The sequence below is a fragment of the Miniopterus schreibersii genome, assembly GCF_964146895.1.
Source record: "Miniopterus schreibersii genome assembly, chromosome: 4".
NCBI lineage: Eukaryota > Metazoa > Chordata > Mammalia > Chiroptera > Miniopteridae > Miniopterus > Miniopterus schreibersii.
In genome coordinates, this window is record NC_138105.1 from 84,857,676 (window position 1) to 84,873,957 (window position 16,282).

General features: G+C 50.7%; 1 protein-coding gene across 3 annotated transcripts in view; it reads right to left on the reverse strand.

The window, feature by feature from the left end:
• HAND1 (heart and neural crest derivatives expressed 1) overlaps positions 1-14,832 on the reverse strand; it is a 28,167-nt gene extending 13,335 nt beyond the window's left edge. The window contains exons 1-2 of one of the 3 annotated variants that reach the window (XM_081134750.1): positions 13,970-14,832; positions 11,413-12,379 (exon numbers count right to left, since the gene is read on the reverse strand). In XM_081134750.1, coding sequence (XP_080990876.1) covers positions 12,278-12,379; positions 13,970-14,512 — 645 coding nt within the window. In that variant the 5' untranslated portion in view covers positions 14,513-14,832 and the 3' untranslated portion in view covers positions 11,413-12,277. Of the gene's footprint in view, positions 1-11,412; positions 12,383-13,969 lie in introns of those variants that run through there. The other 2 variants (XM_081134749.1, XM_081134751.1) reach the window with 2 other exon arrangements.
• Positions 14,833-16,282: the final 1,450 nt, after the last annotated feature.

Below are 16,282 nucleotides of genomic sequence, written 5' to 3' on the forward strand. Positions count from 1 at the left end.
GGCAGCCACTACTCAGCTCCAGCCTGTTGTTGTCATGTGGGAATGGCCAGTTCTATGTGGCAGTTCTTGCAGTTTGACAAGAGCTGGAAATACAGACCTTTATGTAAATATCCCAATGTTTGAAAGCCCCCAAAATTTATTTTTAACAGTTGGCACCTCACCTGAGTGCTTATTAGAAATCTCTGCCACTCTCACCTGCCAGGCCATCTACTGAATCAGAATCGGCCTTTTAACAGTCCCCAGGCATGATGGGGACTGAGCTTTACCGGTGGAGGTCCCTGGGGCCCTATAGGAAGAAGCTCCTGGCCCAGCCAAGCCCCAGACTTGGGTTTTTCACTTCAAATCTGTCACTAGTGCCACTTCAGCACACTTCTGACCTCAGCAGAATGAAAGGACAGAAATACAATGTCTTTTTATCGTATTAGCTAGAATACATCCTAGCTCTAAAACTGTAAACAGCACCAAAATTTACCAGGTGTTTACCCCCCTTATCACCCTCCCATTCTACTCCCGTCAGTGGGGTGGAGGGTGACTTCGGGAAGCATTTGGGGGCAAGGGGATGGGGAGTTTTGGCTCTCATTGGGATTGATGATGGGTTGTTGCTGAAGGCTGCCACCACTTAGAGGATCCCTAAGTTGATTTCCTTCAGAAAGCAAAGGAAGTTCAATTTTCATAGCATGCTCCTCTTCATTTGCACTAAAATGTAAGTCATTGCTTCCCTCCTGTCTGCTGCCCTCCCATTTCTTTCATGTCTAACCACCAAGGGCTGCCCCTGTCCCCTAACCCATCACACACTGAGCCTCCGAGAGGTGCTTTGTCCCCAAGCTTCCCCAAACAGGCTGACCCTTGCGGAAGCCAGCCTCCTTTGAGGATACAAAGACATCAGCTGTCATGGAAGGATCAACCCACATCTTAATGTACCATTAGAACAGAAGTTTCATCAGGAGCCAGACCCCCTTTTTTTCAAAATAGACCTTTAGAATATTGAGTATCAGAGCATCTGATGTTCAGTGTTTTTGAAAGTGTGGCACTTGCCAGCCCCACCCCCATCAGAATCTCCTGTTATAGGAGATTCTGTTACAATGCCACTTCCTGGGCCCCATCTTAGATTCTCAGAATGGAAAGTTCAGAGGCTGAATTCCAGGAATACAAATTTAATTTCCCCAGGTAAGACTCAAGCCCAAGAAATTAAGCACTAATCAGGTCCAGAGGTTTCCCAACCCAGCAGCTTCAACCTCATCTGGATTCTGGTTAAAAGTTCCCAATGAGACCTACTGAATGAGAATCTCCTAAATGGGGCCCAGAAAACTACTTTTACAAAATCTGGGGAATTTGTACGCACTTCCAGGTTTAGAAAGCACTGAGCCCAAACCCCTAAGGCCCAAGTAGCTACGTTCAACCTCAAACAGCTCAGAAGTGTCAGCGCCTGAGCAAACAGAATAACGTGCACAGCCACAAGGACACAAGATGAATCATTCACATGGATGATCTTCAGTCTGCATAAAACCAGAGGGAAAGTAATCCACAGTGTCTAGTACAGCGCCTGGCATGCAGGGGGGCACATTTAATGTCTGAATTGAATCTTCCATTCATGTAACAGTTTTTTAGTTTATAAGTGTCTTTCATATCCAGAAATAATAAGAGCTGTTAAGTGTAGTGTGCATGCCAGACAGGTTACTAGTTTTACAGTTCGCATTGATTCGCTCAGTCTCACTACAATCATATAAAGTAGGAACTGTTATTAACTCCAATTCACAGAGGTGTGAATGCAGAGAGGCCAAGGATCTTGACCAAGTAACAAGGAGAGCTAGAGGCACTCCCAAGATTGGGACACTTGTCAACCCTCCTCCCCCATCAAAGAATTCAGGAATGTCACGCTTTGAAGCAGTGCAGCCACAACAGTCACCCTTGTCCCCCCATCAATTGGATTTACTGAACTTTAATGAGGGACTCCTAGAAGCCACTAAGACTATAGTTAGGAAATTTAATAGGGTTTAATGGAGGTTAACAAGGTACATCCAACTTCCCAGCCAGGTTTTAACTTACCAGAGCTGAACAGAGATTAACAAGCCCAGGAGGTGTAAAGGCACCTGCGTGATTTAATGGGGTTAATGAAACTGTCAGAGGTTGGCCGAGAGGGACAGAGCGGGAGCATGCCGCTGTTAACCAGTCAATCTGGTTGAAGTCAACAGACGTTTATGAAACAGCTAAAGCCTGCCCTGTCCTGCCCTGGGCACCACAAGGGTAGCAGATAATACAGGGTCAAAATCAACATGCCAACCATGGCTAGTCCTGTGTTTTTTGGTATTGTCTAAACTGTTTACACTAGCCCGGCCGGACATGGCTCAGCAGTTGAGCGCCAACCTAGGATCCAGGCGATCGGGGTTCAATTCCCGGTCAGGGCACATGCCAGGGTTGCGGGCTGCAGCCAATCAATGACTCTCATCAATGATGTTTCTATCTCTCTCTCCCTCTCCTTTCCTCTCTCTGAAATCAATAAAGATATATTTTTAAAAATAAGTAAATAAAAAAATAAATTGTTTACACTAAATTGTTCACCAAATCTATGAAACAGCAAAGCAATTTTTTTAAGTGCCTTCAAAACACATACTCTTTGCTTGCATAGTTTAAGTTACATATTCCTAAACCCGGTAGAAAATAGTAAGAGAAACAATAATACAATCTTAAATTCAGGCAGCACTTGTTGTGAAGGTCCATCGCCCATCATCTCCATGGGTGTTGTCACACACTACGAAGCAGTGATACACAGGTCACACTGATGAGTGGAGAAGCCAAAGCAAATCCTCTTCTTCTGTTTCCCAGATGGGTGCTGTGTTTTCACTGAGCACTTACTATGCAATAGGTCCAGTGTTAAGGACTTCACATGCCTTAGGACCCTATGAATTCGATTATTCTCTCTATATTACAGACAAGAAAACAGAAGTTTAAAAGGTGAAACGGCTTGTCCAAGGTCACCAGAAGGTGGCAGGCATAAGGGTCAAACACGGATCTATCTGACCCCAGAATCCACTGTGCCCTGCTGCCTACTAACTGGATAAGGTGATATCTCATCGGAAGAAGTGGAAACAACCTACATGTCAAATAATAGGGGACTGGTTTTTAAAAGATTATACTTTTATATTATATACTTATAATAATATATGTAAATTACATATTATAAATATATGATATACATTATTATAAGTATATATGTCAAAATTGTAAAATAACATTTTTATTTCAGAAATACTAGATATACTATATATGTATATATGTATATAAATTATATCAGTGTACACAATGTGGACATGCATAGTTCTATATTGTACATATACATACTAATATACACACAGCTGTATTTAACGTGACTATGGCGATAACTGTAGGCATATCAAAGCACCTGTTGACCAGCTCCGTACACAGCCATATTATATCTGTACCTATAGGATTCAGAGTAAGGGTAAAGTAGGAAGAAAAAGGCTTTCTGAAAATCAAGGGAGCTTCCTGGAAGAAGCGGCTCCTAAGCGGGCCTAAGGAAATGGAAGGTTAGGGAAGCGCCGGAGGCGAGGGAAGTCCATGCGGAGCAGAGCGCCGCAGGCGCCGAGCGAGGAGCTGGAGCTTGGGAGTCACCAAACCAGACAACGAAATGTGGTCCAGAAAACGCGTGTCTGCTGTGTGCCGGCTGCCTGAGGGAGCCTGGAAACGGACTCGGCCCTCCAGGAGCCGCGAATTTCTGAAGAATTAATACCTGGACAACCGATGGAAAGCTGTCCCCCAACCACCGCTGAAAATCCAAGGGCCTGCGAGGACGTCTGGGAGCCCAGGGCGTGCGTGCGTGCATGCGTGGTCCGTGGTGCGTGCGTCGTGCGTGCGTCGTGCGTGGCGCGTGGCGCGTGGTGCGTGGTGCGTGCGTGCTGGGCTCGCCGTCTTAGAGAAGCCAATGAGGCTTCGCAAGCGCAATGAGCCTAGTTAAGCTAAGGTGGCTAAGGAGACGTCCTGAGGGCTCCTGGCCAGCAGCAAGCGTGGACTCTGCACGAGCCCCGGGAGGACGCCCGTCCCCAACCACACCCCTCCGAGGCGCCTGCTTAGAAGGTGCAGGAGCGGACCAGGCTTCAGGGGGTGCGGTCAGCTGGCCAGGGGTGAGACTCAGCCGTGTAAGAAAGCAACAGCCCAAAGCTGGAACTGTATCTGAGGAAGCTTAGCGAAGCCCTGAGAATGAGGGCCGAGGGAGGACAAGACCCCAGCCTGCCGAGAGGGTTTATCTCAACTAGACGAGCTTGAACTTGGCTGAGCCAATTGCACAGTTCCAAGGAGACTCCACCATCTTCAATGGTAAGGGTGTTTTATTTCTGGTTCCTCATACCATTTTCAGATGGCATTCTGTTCATGTTGCGCTCCAGGAATGTTTCCAAAGCTGAATGTTAAAAAGTGGTCAGGGTGACATACCTGCAGAAATAATGGCTGTTGTTTGTTAAACACCTACTAGGTGCTTGGCGCCCTGCTAGAATATTTGTTCTGTTCTATTACTGTTTCTGGCAATAATCCTCACACAAGCCTACGAAGAAGCAATTACCTTTAGTTTTCAGGCGGGGATGCTGAGGTTCAGAGAAGTTAGATGGTTTACTCAGGGTCGTATGGGGAGCCAGAATTGGAACCCGTGCCAATCTGACTCCTCCGTGTACCATGCAACCTCTGCCACAGAGAGAAGAGAATAATGACAGTATGAGGGAGATGGCAAGGTAGTAAAAGCTGTTAGAACTCAGGATGCCTGCAGTCTGAGGTGTTTGGTGCAAGGGCAACAGGCCCCTGCATGCCGTTAGCCCAGTGCAATAGTGGCAAAACGGTTTTTAGTTACCAGAAGATGATATCTTTTCTTCAGTGGCTCCCATCTAAAGAAACAGAAGAAAATGTATGATGCATTTTAGACGTGTAATAGGGAAACACAGACCCCTGCCCAACGGTGCTTTTAGGGGAAGAAGAAAGCCTCAGAGATCTTGGATCGTAAAACCCCAGTGTCCCTCAGGACTTAGCCTCCTACCCAGGACTCTTGGCTCTGTGAGCTTTCTGGGTACTCTCTTTGTTTCCCAGAACTGCCAAAGGCAGTTAGAAAAAGTGTGCCCTGCGGCTCTAGAGTCACTGTGGAGGGGAGTCTGGAATCCTCCCAGGTTTCTCTACACGGAACACAGAGGAGGGAGTGTGGCCACCAGGTGGCGCCCTCTTCTCAGTCAGTGGTAGCCCCAGGCACCTGGGAAGGCACAGATGCAATGTTGTAAATACTATTCACTAAATACTATTCACTAAATACTATTCACTAAACACTAAATACTATTGTAAAAATCTAGACAGTCAAAGCAGAAAGAGACTTAGATCTCTGGTCCCACCTTCTCGTTTTACAGTTAACACCAAGGTCCAGTGTAGGCAAGGAAATGCCCAAGGTCACACAGCAGGCTGAACCCCCTTCTCGCGACCTCTGGGTCTAGTGCTTTTTTCCACCACAATGACTGTTCTCACAGCCCCATGAACACCTCCCTCACGCTACCATTGTACTGCCAGAATACTACCCTGAGCCAAGAGTTGGGGCTGGGGAAGGCCATGTTCCCTTCCCCTTACCTGCCATTCCCTGTTACTTCCAAATCAGGTCCCGCAGCCCAGCCCCAACTACAACAGCAGCAGTAATAATAGCTCATGTCTACCACTGTCTGTTCTGGGCTAGGCTAAGAGCTTTTGGATCTTCACATCTCTGTAAGCTATTCTGCTTTCCCTTTTACAAAAAAGGGCTCTGGGGCTCAGAGAGGTTAATAAACTTGCCCAATACCACACAGCTCATCTAACCAACTCATCTAGTGTCAGTTTAGACCTCCCTTCTCTCCTGCTATATTCTCTATTTCAAAACACTTTCAAAAATGTTCCCATTTTAGCCTAATAAGAGTTCTCTGGGTTGAGGAAAGGTATTGTTAGCCCATCTTAGAGATTAGAAAACTGGAGGCCCAAGAGAATGATTGGCCCCAGGTCACCAGACTCATGGTAGACTTGGATCTGGAACCCAGGGCTCCACCTACTGGATGGAACCTCCAAAGGACCCTCCACATCTCACTGCACAACTACAGTCCCAGATGTTCCTGGGAGTCATGGAACTCAGCAGCTAAAATGGCAGGTTTGGGAGACAGATGAGTCTGCGTCTACATGCCAGACCCCTGCCTGCCACTTAATTGTTATGTGACCACGAATAAATTACCCTCTGTTGTTGTTAGGAGGGGTCAATGAGCCCATATATATTGAGCACTGCTGCCTGAACACAGCGTTTAGTAAATGGTGGCTATTTATTGATATGATTAACTAAAGCTATGTGTTTAATATTCCTGCTACATGAGCCTTAAGACCTGCGTTGTCCAATATGGCAGCCATTAGCCACATGCGGCTACTGAATGCTTGCACTGTGGTCCAAACTGAGATGAGCTTTAAGTATAAAACACACCTCTGATTCTGAAGGCTTAGTAAAAAAAAAAAAGTAAAATATCTCAATAATTTTATATCAACTACATATTGAAGTTATATTTTAGACACGTTAAATAAATAATATAAAGAATATCATAAAATATATTATTAGATTTAATTTCATCTGTTTCTCTTTACTTTTTTAATGTGGCTACTAAAAAATTTGTAATTACATACATACCTCATATTTGTGGCTTACATTAAATTTCTGCTATGTAGTGCTGCCTTACAGGGTTTCAGAAATTCAACTGCTACTGCCCGCCTCTCAGTTTACCTTAATAATTTGGAACGTAAGGGCTTTGAACCAGGAATCTACTCACTGGCTCTGTGCCCTTGAGCAAGTCACTGCAACCTTCCATGCCATGTCAAAAATGTTCTGCTTTTCCAAAACAAGCAAACAAACAAACAGATCCTTAGTACCTCACCAAGTTATCGCTTCCATTTTGTAGATGAGAAAAATGAGGCTCAGTAACTTGTGCAGGGTCTCTTGGCCACTGGATTGTTCTGTCTCTTGCCCTAGAAGTAGGTGTTAGGTAGACAAAGGGAAAAGAAGAATACACTTCCCCATGTGACCTTGCGCAAGGAAGGCCCTCCTCTTTGGGGCCTCAGTTTCCCCTTCTGTAAAATGAGGCAAATGTTTGGATCTTTGTAGTCCCAGTGTTATGGGGTGCTTTGAACATTTCAGTGAACATAAGACTTCTGGAACTCGTAAGTCTGATGCCTTCCGTTGTCCATTCTGTGGGGATAAATGTGTATTTCTGTTTGTTTTAATAACATTTGTAGGAGCTTTATATAGTGTCTATGTCTGCTTACATTAGACGCTGTGTATTATAGTTAAGAGTCTTTCACTATTTCCCATATAAACCTTGTTTTTTATGGGTTTGGGAGAGCTCAGCTGTAAAACTCTCTCAGCTAAAAAAAAAAAAAAATTTTTCAAACAAATTCGGTTTAAATCAGGAGACTGGTTTCAAACACTTCAGAGCGTGCATATTTTTTCTTCCCAGTCACTTTTCATTTAAAAATGAGACTGGCTGATTTCTTAGTTTCATTTCTTTTATGAGGATTTAGCAAAACCATAAGCTTAACTGCTGGTTGCATGAAGAGAAAGGATCCATAGCCTTTTTCAAGAGAGCCCTGTGTCTGAAGTCTCCAGGCTGCCTTCTAATCCCTTGGCTGGCTGTGTGACCCTGAGCTGGTCACTTCACCTCTCTGGGTTTTCCTTTCTCCTTCTGTCCATGAAGAGCCATAATCCCTGCCTTGCTTCCTTCTAGTTTCTGGGGAGGAAAATGTGCTGAGAGAAGTGAAAGTACTATACCAAGGAAAGGTGAATGCACTACACAAACATCAGACAGAGGCTGTTGCAAAGAATAACATGCTGAGTTTTGTCCACCAGCAGAAAGTTGATTCCTAGAGTCAGTGTTACAGCCAAGAAAGAACCTAGAGGTCAAAGAGCTCACCCCTGTCCTCACTGTATAGATGGATCCACTCTGAGTGGGGACAGAGGAAGAGGGTTCCAGATGAAGGCTAGAGTTACAATCCCAGGTCCCTTCACAAAACCCCTTGTTTCTTTCTCTACCTTACTTTACCAAGGAAGATCAGACTAAGAGACTGTATTTGCACACACGTACACACACACACATATATCCTGGAGGTGCTCTGAAATGTGGGGAAAAGCCAGGTCTCTGAAGACAGCAATACCCACCCTTTGACCCAAGCTCTATCAGCCTTTACCCTCTATGTGACCTTGAACAAAGTCCTTCACCTCTCTGAGCCTCAGCTGCCTCAGTGTTAACCTCACACAGTCCTCATTAGGCTTAAGTGAAATAATGCATGCCTAGGGCTTACATAATTTCCCTCACAAATTTTAGCTGTTGTTATTATTTCTAAATGTGAGGGAAAAGACTGTATGTAGTGCGTAGGAGGAAAAATCAACTCTTCTAGACATTTACTATTGTCTGTTAACTGGTGGTGGCGAGGATACGGACCCTTTCTTGATCATTCTAATTATACCCACAGCGAGGCACTGTGGGTGTAAATTAAGTGGGTGCTCAATTAACGTGTATTGGCTCACCAGTGCACTGAGACTACACTGGGCATAGGAGAAATTAGAAGGAAATTGCAGCTTGCTTTTTTTATTGTAAAACTAATTCTTATTCGTAGAAAAAAAGAGCTAAGCAGGAGGAAAAGTCGAAATGACCCTTATTCCCTGAACTCAGAGGTAGAGGTGTAGATGTCTTCATGGATGTTCTCCCACTTTCCCCCCATGAATATTTATTCATGCATCCACTTATTTTCACATAAAGGAGGTCAGGACGGACAGTCTTCCGTAACCTGGGAGGGGTTTTTCCCCCTCCACTTAATATATCATGAACAATCTCCATGTCAGCTCTCGCTTTTTCCCCCCGGTGCCTGAGTGGTAGCCCACGGTATTGATGGATTTCTCTGACCAGTTATAATTCTGTAATTATAGCACATCTGGGTCCTTTCCTATTTTTCCCTCCTTAGACTAGTCCTGTAGTTAAAGGTTTGTAGCGCCAATGAGTATTTCCTTACGAGAAATTCCCGGAATGTACTTTTAAGTTCGTGACCATTCCATCCCCCCCACCCCCCCCTAGATTTTTATTTTTTAAGGTGATGCCGTTAAAAATAATAGTAACGACACTGCTCCTGCCACAGCCGGGTGGAGCAGGTTTCCGACGAGCAGCACTGAACCGTGGGAGAGGGTCCAAAAGTACGCCCGGCTCTAAAGCCGTCTCCCTGGGGGAGCAAACGAGGGGGAGAGGCCCGAAAGCGCCGCCGCGGAGAAGAGACTCGAGCGCGCGGAGCCCCAGCGCGGGCCGGTGTGTGGGACCGGGGCTACTCGGTTCCTCGCGGGGGTGCAGCTTGCCCAGCCGGAAATGGGGGCTGGGGCTGCGGCCCGGCGTCTGAGCCCCCGGGATGAGACTTGGGGGGGTGGGAGCCATCCCGGAGGGGACCCCTGCGCGGCACGGCCCCGCCGCAGCTCCCAGGCCCTGGACCTGAGCCTGGGGCGGAGGTGGCTGGGACTGAGCCTGAGGCCCCGCCCGCCGCGGTTTCCCGAGCGGGCCGGCGGGGCAGACGGGCCGGGCTGCGCGGGCGGCACCCTCGCACCCTCTCCCCTGCGCCGGACGGGTGCGCGGGACAGCGGGCCGGTGGCATTCTTCCCGTGCCTAGGATACTTCGGGTGTTAAAAATAGCCCCCAGAGCGGCGCTCAGCATTTAGACAGACGATGGTCTGTAAACTAGGTGGGAGTCCTGGGTTCGAATCCCAGGAGGGCCCCCTCCGCGCCGGGGCACGTCGATCGGCTCGCTCCCTGAGCCTCAGTGCCCTCGTGCGTGCGTGCGCACCAGGATTTCTAAGGCGCTTTCCAGCTCTTGGAAAGGAAAGGAAAAAAACAACAACAAAAAAACCTCGATTTTTCTTTTCTGCTCCTGCCGGAGGGACCTTGGGGCCTGGGGCCGGGAACTGAGGCCGGGGGAGGGGTGTGCCAGGACGGCTCATTACCGCGAGGTGTTGCCCTAGTTAAATCACCGGCCTGTTTGATCTGGAGGCGGGTGGCGAGAGGGAAAAAAGAAAAAAGTAGGGGGGTAGGAGTGGAGAGAAGCTCACACCTCCCCCACCGTTTCCTCACGTCCATAAAACACCTTTTATTAACTCCTTCGTGTCCGGGAAGGCCCGCGTGGCCGCTCAGCCCCTGCCACGGTGTTTACAGCCAAGACTAATGGGGCCCTATATTCACCCCAATGCCAAGACGAGGCGCCTGGATACGCCCGGCCCCAGAGCTGCCGGGGGTCTCCTTTCTCGGCCCCAGGCCAGGGCCTCCAGCTCCCGGTGTGGAACTCGAAGGCTCGAACGCGCCGAGGGACCCGCACGCGTGTTCTCGCGCCTCCCCGGGAGCGAGCGGAGGGAGCACCGAGACCTGTACAAGCGCTGCAGACAGGCGACCCTCGGGCGGTCATGGGAGCAGTTCAGAGGCTTAAAAGCACTTAGCCTAGTGCCTAGCTCACAGATGCAAGCAAAACTAGTTGTACTCTATTATCGGGACGCGTAATCGCCTTCATTTGCCCGCCCCAGTTTAGCGTAGCACGCGGCACTACTTGGCGAATGCACCCGCTTTTAGTCTCCCCCCCCCACACACACACGCACACCCACCCAACCACAGGCGCACGTGGGAGCGCAAAGATGGCTCTCCTGTGCAAGTGGCGGGATTAGCATGCACATACACCCACCCCTTTGCACAAATCCATATGTTCTAACAAGTATTTGTTGAGCGCCTTGTTGCTGGAGAGAAACCTAAATGTCTCAATTTAACCATAAGCATTCACAAGCTTATTTTACTTACGTATAAAATAATAGCTGCTACAACCTGTCGAGTCCTTACTGCATGCTGGGAGCTATGCTAAGCAGACCCTGGCTGGCTGTGGCACAGGCTCCCGCCCCTGTGAGTTCCCGCACAGCTATGTGCTCATCATTTCATGTGCGTGGACACAGTATTCTCGAGCACATCCTTCTCTTCCCAGCCGCACTGCCCTCGGGATGACGCCCTTTCGCGATAACCCCAGCAGGCTTTCTACAGACTCCGGAGTGCATCCTAACCCGGTGTTAGACCAGCCCAAAGACTGATCCACCTAAATCCCAGCCAGACAATCTGGGTCTAATTCCCTCCTAGCTTTCCGTTCTGTGGCTTCACTAAAGTTATCCTGTCCCGCAGTGTCCTCAAGAGAATGTCGTGGTTCGTTCCAGTAGTGAGTCCTTGATCTGCCCCCTCCCCTTGACTTGCAGTTTGGTTTGGCAGATTTATCGAAAGAAAGGAACAGGAGGCTCTCCATCTAGCAGAAACAGTGAAGCCAGGGATACCCACCAAAGACATCACACAGGCTTCCTCCGGTTTTGGAAAATGTTTTATTAGTCAAGAGCATAGATACTGCTTTGGCAAAGGGAGGGGCGGTGAGTGGTCATAGAGATTGAGGTAGAAAAAGGGCGGGGTTGGGGAATAAACACCTGAGCGCAGCAGGCACCGTAGGTAGTTTAAATACATAAAAACTTTTCAACACGGGGAAAAGCTTTTATTTACAAAGAAAGGAAGAAAGGGGGGAGAGAAAGAGAAGGAAGGTGAAAGGAAGGTAGGAAGGAAGGAGGAAGGAAGGAGAAAAGAAAGAAGGAAGGGAAAAAAGTTTCCCTTGGAACTAAGTAGGAAGTGCAGCGACAAAAAATAAAATAATAAAATAAAAACACCACTGTTTAAGGAAGATCAGTAACAAAAGGCAGCCCTCCATCTTCCCAATCTGGTTCTCCATTCTTGGCAGTAAACTATTGATTCCTCTTATTGCATTTTAATTAGGGAATTGAGCGCTGGAGGGTTTTGATTGGAAGCAGAAAGGGGAGGAGAAAGAGAGCCAGACAGCGTAGTGGGGAAAGCCCTGGGGGTTCCAAATTCGCCCCAGAAGGGTTGGGAGGGTGCGTCTTAGCCCGCTCGAGTCCTGCAGTCCCTCCCTCCTGTATAATGCCACCAAGAGCCGCCCTCTCGGTTCTGGGGGTGAATATATATATTTCTTTCTCTTAATGTATTAAAACAATTTCAAATGACATTGCACGTGCGATCCAAGTGTGTTGTTGCAGCCGGCGACCTGCCAGCGCGCAGCAGAGGCTCGGCAGGACGCGCCCTATAAGCCCTGGCACCCAGAGCCTGGCGCTCGCCGCGCCTTCCTCTCCTCCCAGGCCTCCAGGGTCCGGCCGCGGTGGCGGGTCCTCGGCGGCCTGGGCTCACTGGTTTAATTCCAGCGCCCAGACTTGCTGTGGCCAGCCCGTGCGCCCTTTAATCCTCTTCTCGCCGGGGCCCAGGGCAGGAGGAAAGCCTTCGTGCTGCTGCTGCCAGGGACACACACAAGAAAAGAGGCGAGAGAGACAGGTTTAAAATTTTCTGCTCCAGTCGCCTGAGTGTAGAGTGGGGTCAGGGAAAAGGTGTTGGGAGCAGTAACTGGGACCCTTTAAACAAGTGGCAGATTTCTGTTTGCGAAATAGGCAAACAGGCTCATAAAATTTGCCTTTATGCGCCGAGTTCCTGGGAGGCAGGATGGCCTGAGCAGCTGCTGGATGTTCCATAATGAGAATTTTCTGCATCTAGTGAAATTGATGCACCTACGTTTGGTGTGATGGCACCCAAGAGAGACTGGTTGGAATGGGAGGGGTAGGAACCAACAGTTTTCCCACTCTCTGACCCGCTTTCCCCACGCATCCCACAGATTTCCATCCTGGTTTAGCGCCTGGGTTTGGATACTGGGTTGGATCCCCACCCACCGGCGCTGGGAAGCTTCAGACAGCTAGGGGAAGGGCAGTCGGCCTGGCCTACTACCCCCCTCTCCCCTGCTCTCAATCAGAAACTAAGCGGTGCTACTAGAAGGAGGCAGCGATGTGTAGAAGGTGGGAATATGCCCAATAACTACTGCCACCAAGGCGTCACCAGGCCTACATCTCCTCTAGCCCAGGGCGGTGGTTTAGACTCCAAGCATATCTGTCTTTCCCAGTCTCCCCAGGTGTGATTTCCCTAGTTTTCTACAGCCTTTGGGGGTCAGATCAAACCTGGCAGGGGCTCTCTAGTCAGCTTTCACGGTCAGCACACCTGAGCATACCAACCTAGATAAACTAGTTCTCTACCCTGGAAATTTCTGCCCTTTGAGGTTCCACAGCTCTGGGCCAGCAGAACCGGGCTTCAGAAAGTGTCGCCCTCACTGGATCGAGAAGAGACTATGATCTCCAAAACCAAAAGAAATTAGTGAGACTCGAACTCTTGCTTGTTGGTGTTGACACACCAAACCATCAAGGTCGCCCTTGGAACTAGCCCCTGGGAAGTGGCTCTCTGGACTGAGAGTAGAAGACCTAACTTGTTTTACCCCAGCAGTGCCTCTGGCTCCTTCAGTAGGTGGCCTTCACATCCCCTCCCACTCTGGGCCTCAGTTTCCCTATCTGTCCAAAGATGGAAGTAGACTAGCCTCTCCAGCAAAGGCCCTATGAAAACAGTAACTAAGTCCATAATCATAAATTCACACTCCGGCACATTAAAGTAATGAACTCCTACAGCATTCTTAAACTGGCTTCCAGGAGAGCGCAAGGATGGCTAAGGACCCCTCAAAATTGGAAGCGAAATATATGATGTGTGCATTTTCTCGGGATCTCAAGCTTCCAGTAGATTCTTAAAAGGGACTCCATGACCCCCTACGAAAAGATTAAGATTCTGTCTTCATTCACAGCCTTACAAACAATATCCTTCATTACAAATTAAGTTCAAATATTAATCTTTCTTCCTTACGCACACAATCCCGCAATTCGACCATCTCAGAACCCCCCGCAGCCTCTCAAAATCTCGCACACGGCAACGCAGACTCCTTCAATTGCGCGCTCGCCTGCGGTGCTCACTGCTCGCGCCCTCGGCTGGAGCCTACAGGCCCCCGAACTTACCAGCTCCCTTTTCCTCTTGCTCTCGCGACCGCCATCTACCTTCTTGATTTCGGCCTTGAAGGCCTCGGGGTCTCCGGCCTGTGTGTCCTTGGCCAGCACGTCCATCAGGTAGGCGATGTAGCTGGTGGCCAGGCGCAGTGTCTTGATCTTGGAGAGCTTGGTGTCCGCCGGCACGTTAGGGATACACTCGCGCAGCTCCGCAAACGCGCTGTTAATGCTCTCCGTGCGCTTCCGCTCCTTCTTGGGTCCCGGGCCTTTCCGCCGGCCCAGGCGGCCGCTGAGGGCCTCCAGGGGCCCGGGGCTCTGGCCCGACGCGTTGTCGGGAACGTAGGCGGCAGAGGCTGCGGCTGCTGGGGGCGGTGGCCCGGCAGCGGGGAAGTCCGGAGCCGCGTCCGGGGGGCTCAGCAGCCAGCTCTGGAAGTAGGGCCGCTCCTGGTGACAGCGCGAGGCCGGGCCGAAGAGGAAGGGCTCGTGGAGCACCGGGTGCGCAGGGTGTGGGTGGTGGTGGTGGTGATGGTGCGCGTAGCTGCCCACGAGGTTCATGTTGGAGCGGCACCCGGCCTGCACCGCCAGCCCACTTAGTGCTGCCCCATGCACTCCGGAGGCTACCGGGGGCCCTCCCCTGGGCTCTGCGGCAGCTCCGGTGGGCGCGGCGTTCGGAAGAGCCCCGGACAAGGCTAAAGAAGAGGCGCGCAGCCTGCCGCGTTCTGCCGTCCGTCTGTCTTTCTCGGCGATACCGAAGATGTCGAAGTCGAGAGACCTGTTTAACCCTTCTGTGGCCTCCCCTGCAGGGTCTGGCTTATATAAGGCCACGGCTTTGATGTCAACCTCTCCCTGGAGCCAATAGCAGGGGGGTGGGGGGTGGCCGTCCCTGTTTTTAAGCTCAGCCTGCGCCACTCGCCTCGAGGCTGCCTGCGGGGGACCGGGAGCGGCCCCGCCCCCGCCCCTCCCCCTCCCGGTTCCCAGCTGGGGTGAGGGGAGGCGGGGGCGATGTACTTGAGGCACAGGCCTGGAAGGTGGTTGCCACCCTCCCCCCCACACCCGAGGAAAGAAATCTGGAGTCACCTAGCGAAAAGGCCTTCTAGAGCCCACCCTTTGATTTCACCCACAGGGAAACTGAGGGCCAGAGAAAGAAAGGTTCTTGTTCTAGACCCTCCAGAATGTAAAATAGGAATTCCAGCGGTCCCCGGCTCCGAACTCCATTGCTCCCTCTTGGCGTCGGAGGCAGAAGATGAGAGGGTGCTGCCGGAGGCAGGATAGGCCCCGGAGGCTCTTCCCCGAGCACCCCAGCCCTCAGTCGTCGGCGCCACCCTGCTGGGCCGGGAGCGGTTACGCGGCCGTGCGCCCGCCGGCTCCGGCCAAGTCGCGCCCGCAGCGGGCTGGCCGACCCGAGGGCCCTCCGCGAGACGCGGACAGTGGGCCCCGAGCGTCGCTCGCGTTGGACGACCCCGAGTCATCGCTGCTTGGGAATGCTCGATTCTGTAAAAGACACCGGTGCCAAGCTCACACCGCGAGAAATCAGCGTTCGGGGGTACATGCGTACGGAGGGGACCACGACCTCGGCGCCAGCCGCCGGGCTCCCGAGGTGGTAGAAACGCTCCTCTCCGAGAAAACGCACCGCGAGGCATCTCCCACCATGGAGCAGACTACTCGTCCTGGCTTCGCGGACCTCCGCTATTTCCCCTCAGGCCAGGCCCTTTCCCTGCCTGTCCCAGTCTCATATTGATGCCTACTATGTGCCTGGCGCTCTTAGTCCAAAGGCAGAGGGAGAAAGGCCAACCTTTTTCTCGTACAGAGAAAGCGGGGCCCGGAGATGAACGATTTTCCTTGGGTCCCACAGCCAGTGAATACTGTGTTATTTCCTCTCCTGAACAAGGGAGTAAATGGAAAGGGTGGGTCGGGGGCACCGCAGGAGAAGAGACAAACGCCTAGTCCTGGGCAGGCCAGTTCCCCACAGGGGGTTCGGGGGGCTGTGGGCCGCAGAGGTGCGTGGGGGGAGGGAAGTCCTGGTTTCCTGCCCGGGGCTCGCTGGAAACCCGCCGCTCTCCCCGGGCGCCTGGCGCCAGCAGTGCCGGGGTTGGGCCCAGCAGAGCCGGAGGTTCAAGGGGAGGGAGCGCCGAGCGCCCAGTTCCACCTCGCTCTGCAGGGTCCCGCGCCTCCCTGGCCTGGAGGCTCTCCTGAGTGTCGGGTAGGGAGAGAAATTACTATGTGGAGAAGGACCTCAGTCCTCAAAACACGGAGCGTTTGTCCTAATCCAGGCAGGATCTTCACTTTCAAACTCTCAGAGTGGCACACCCAGCCCAAGATTACACA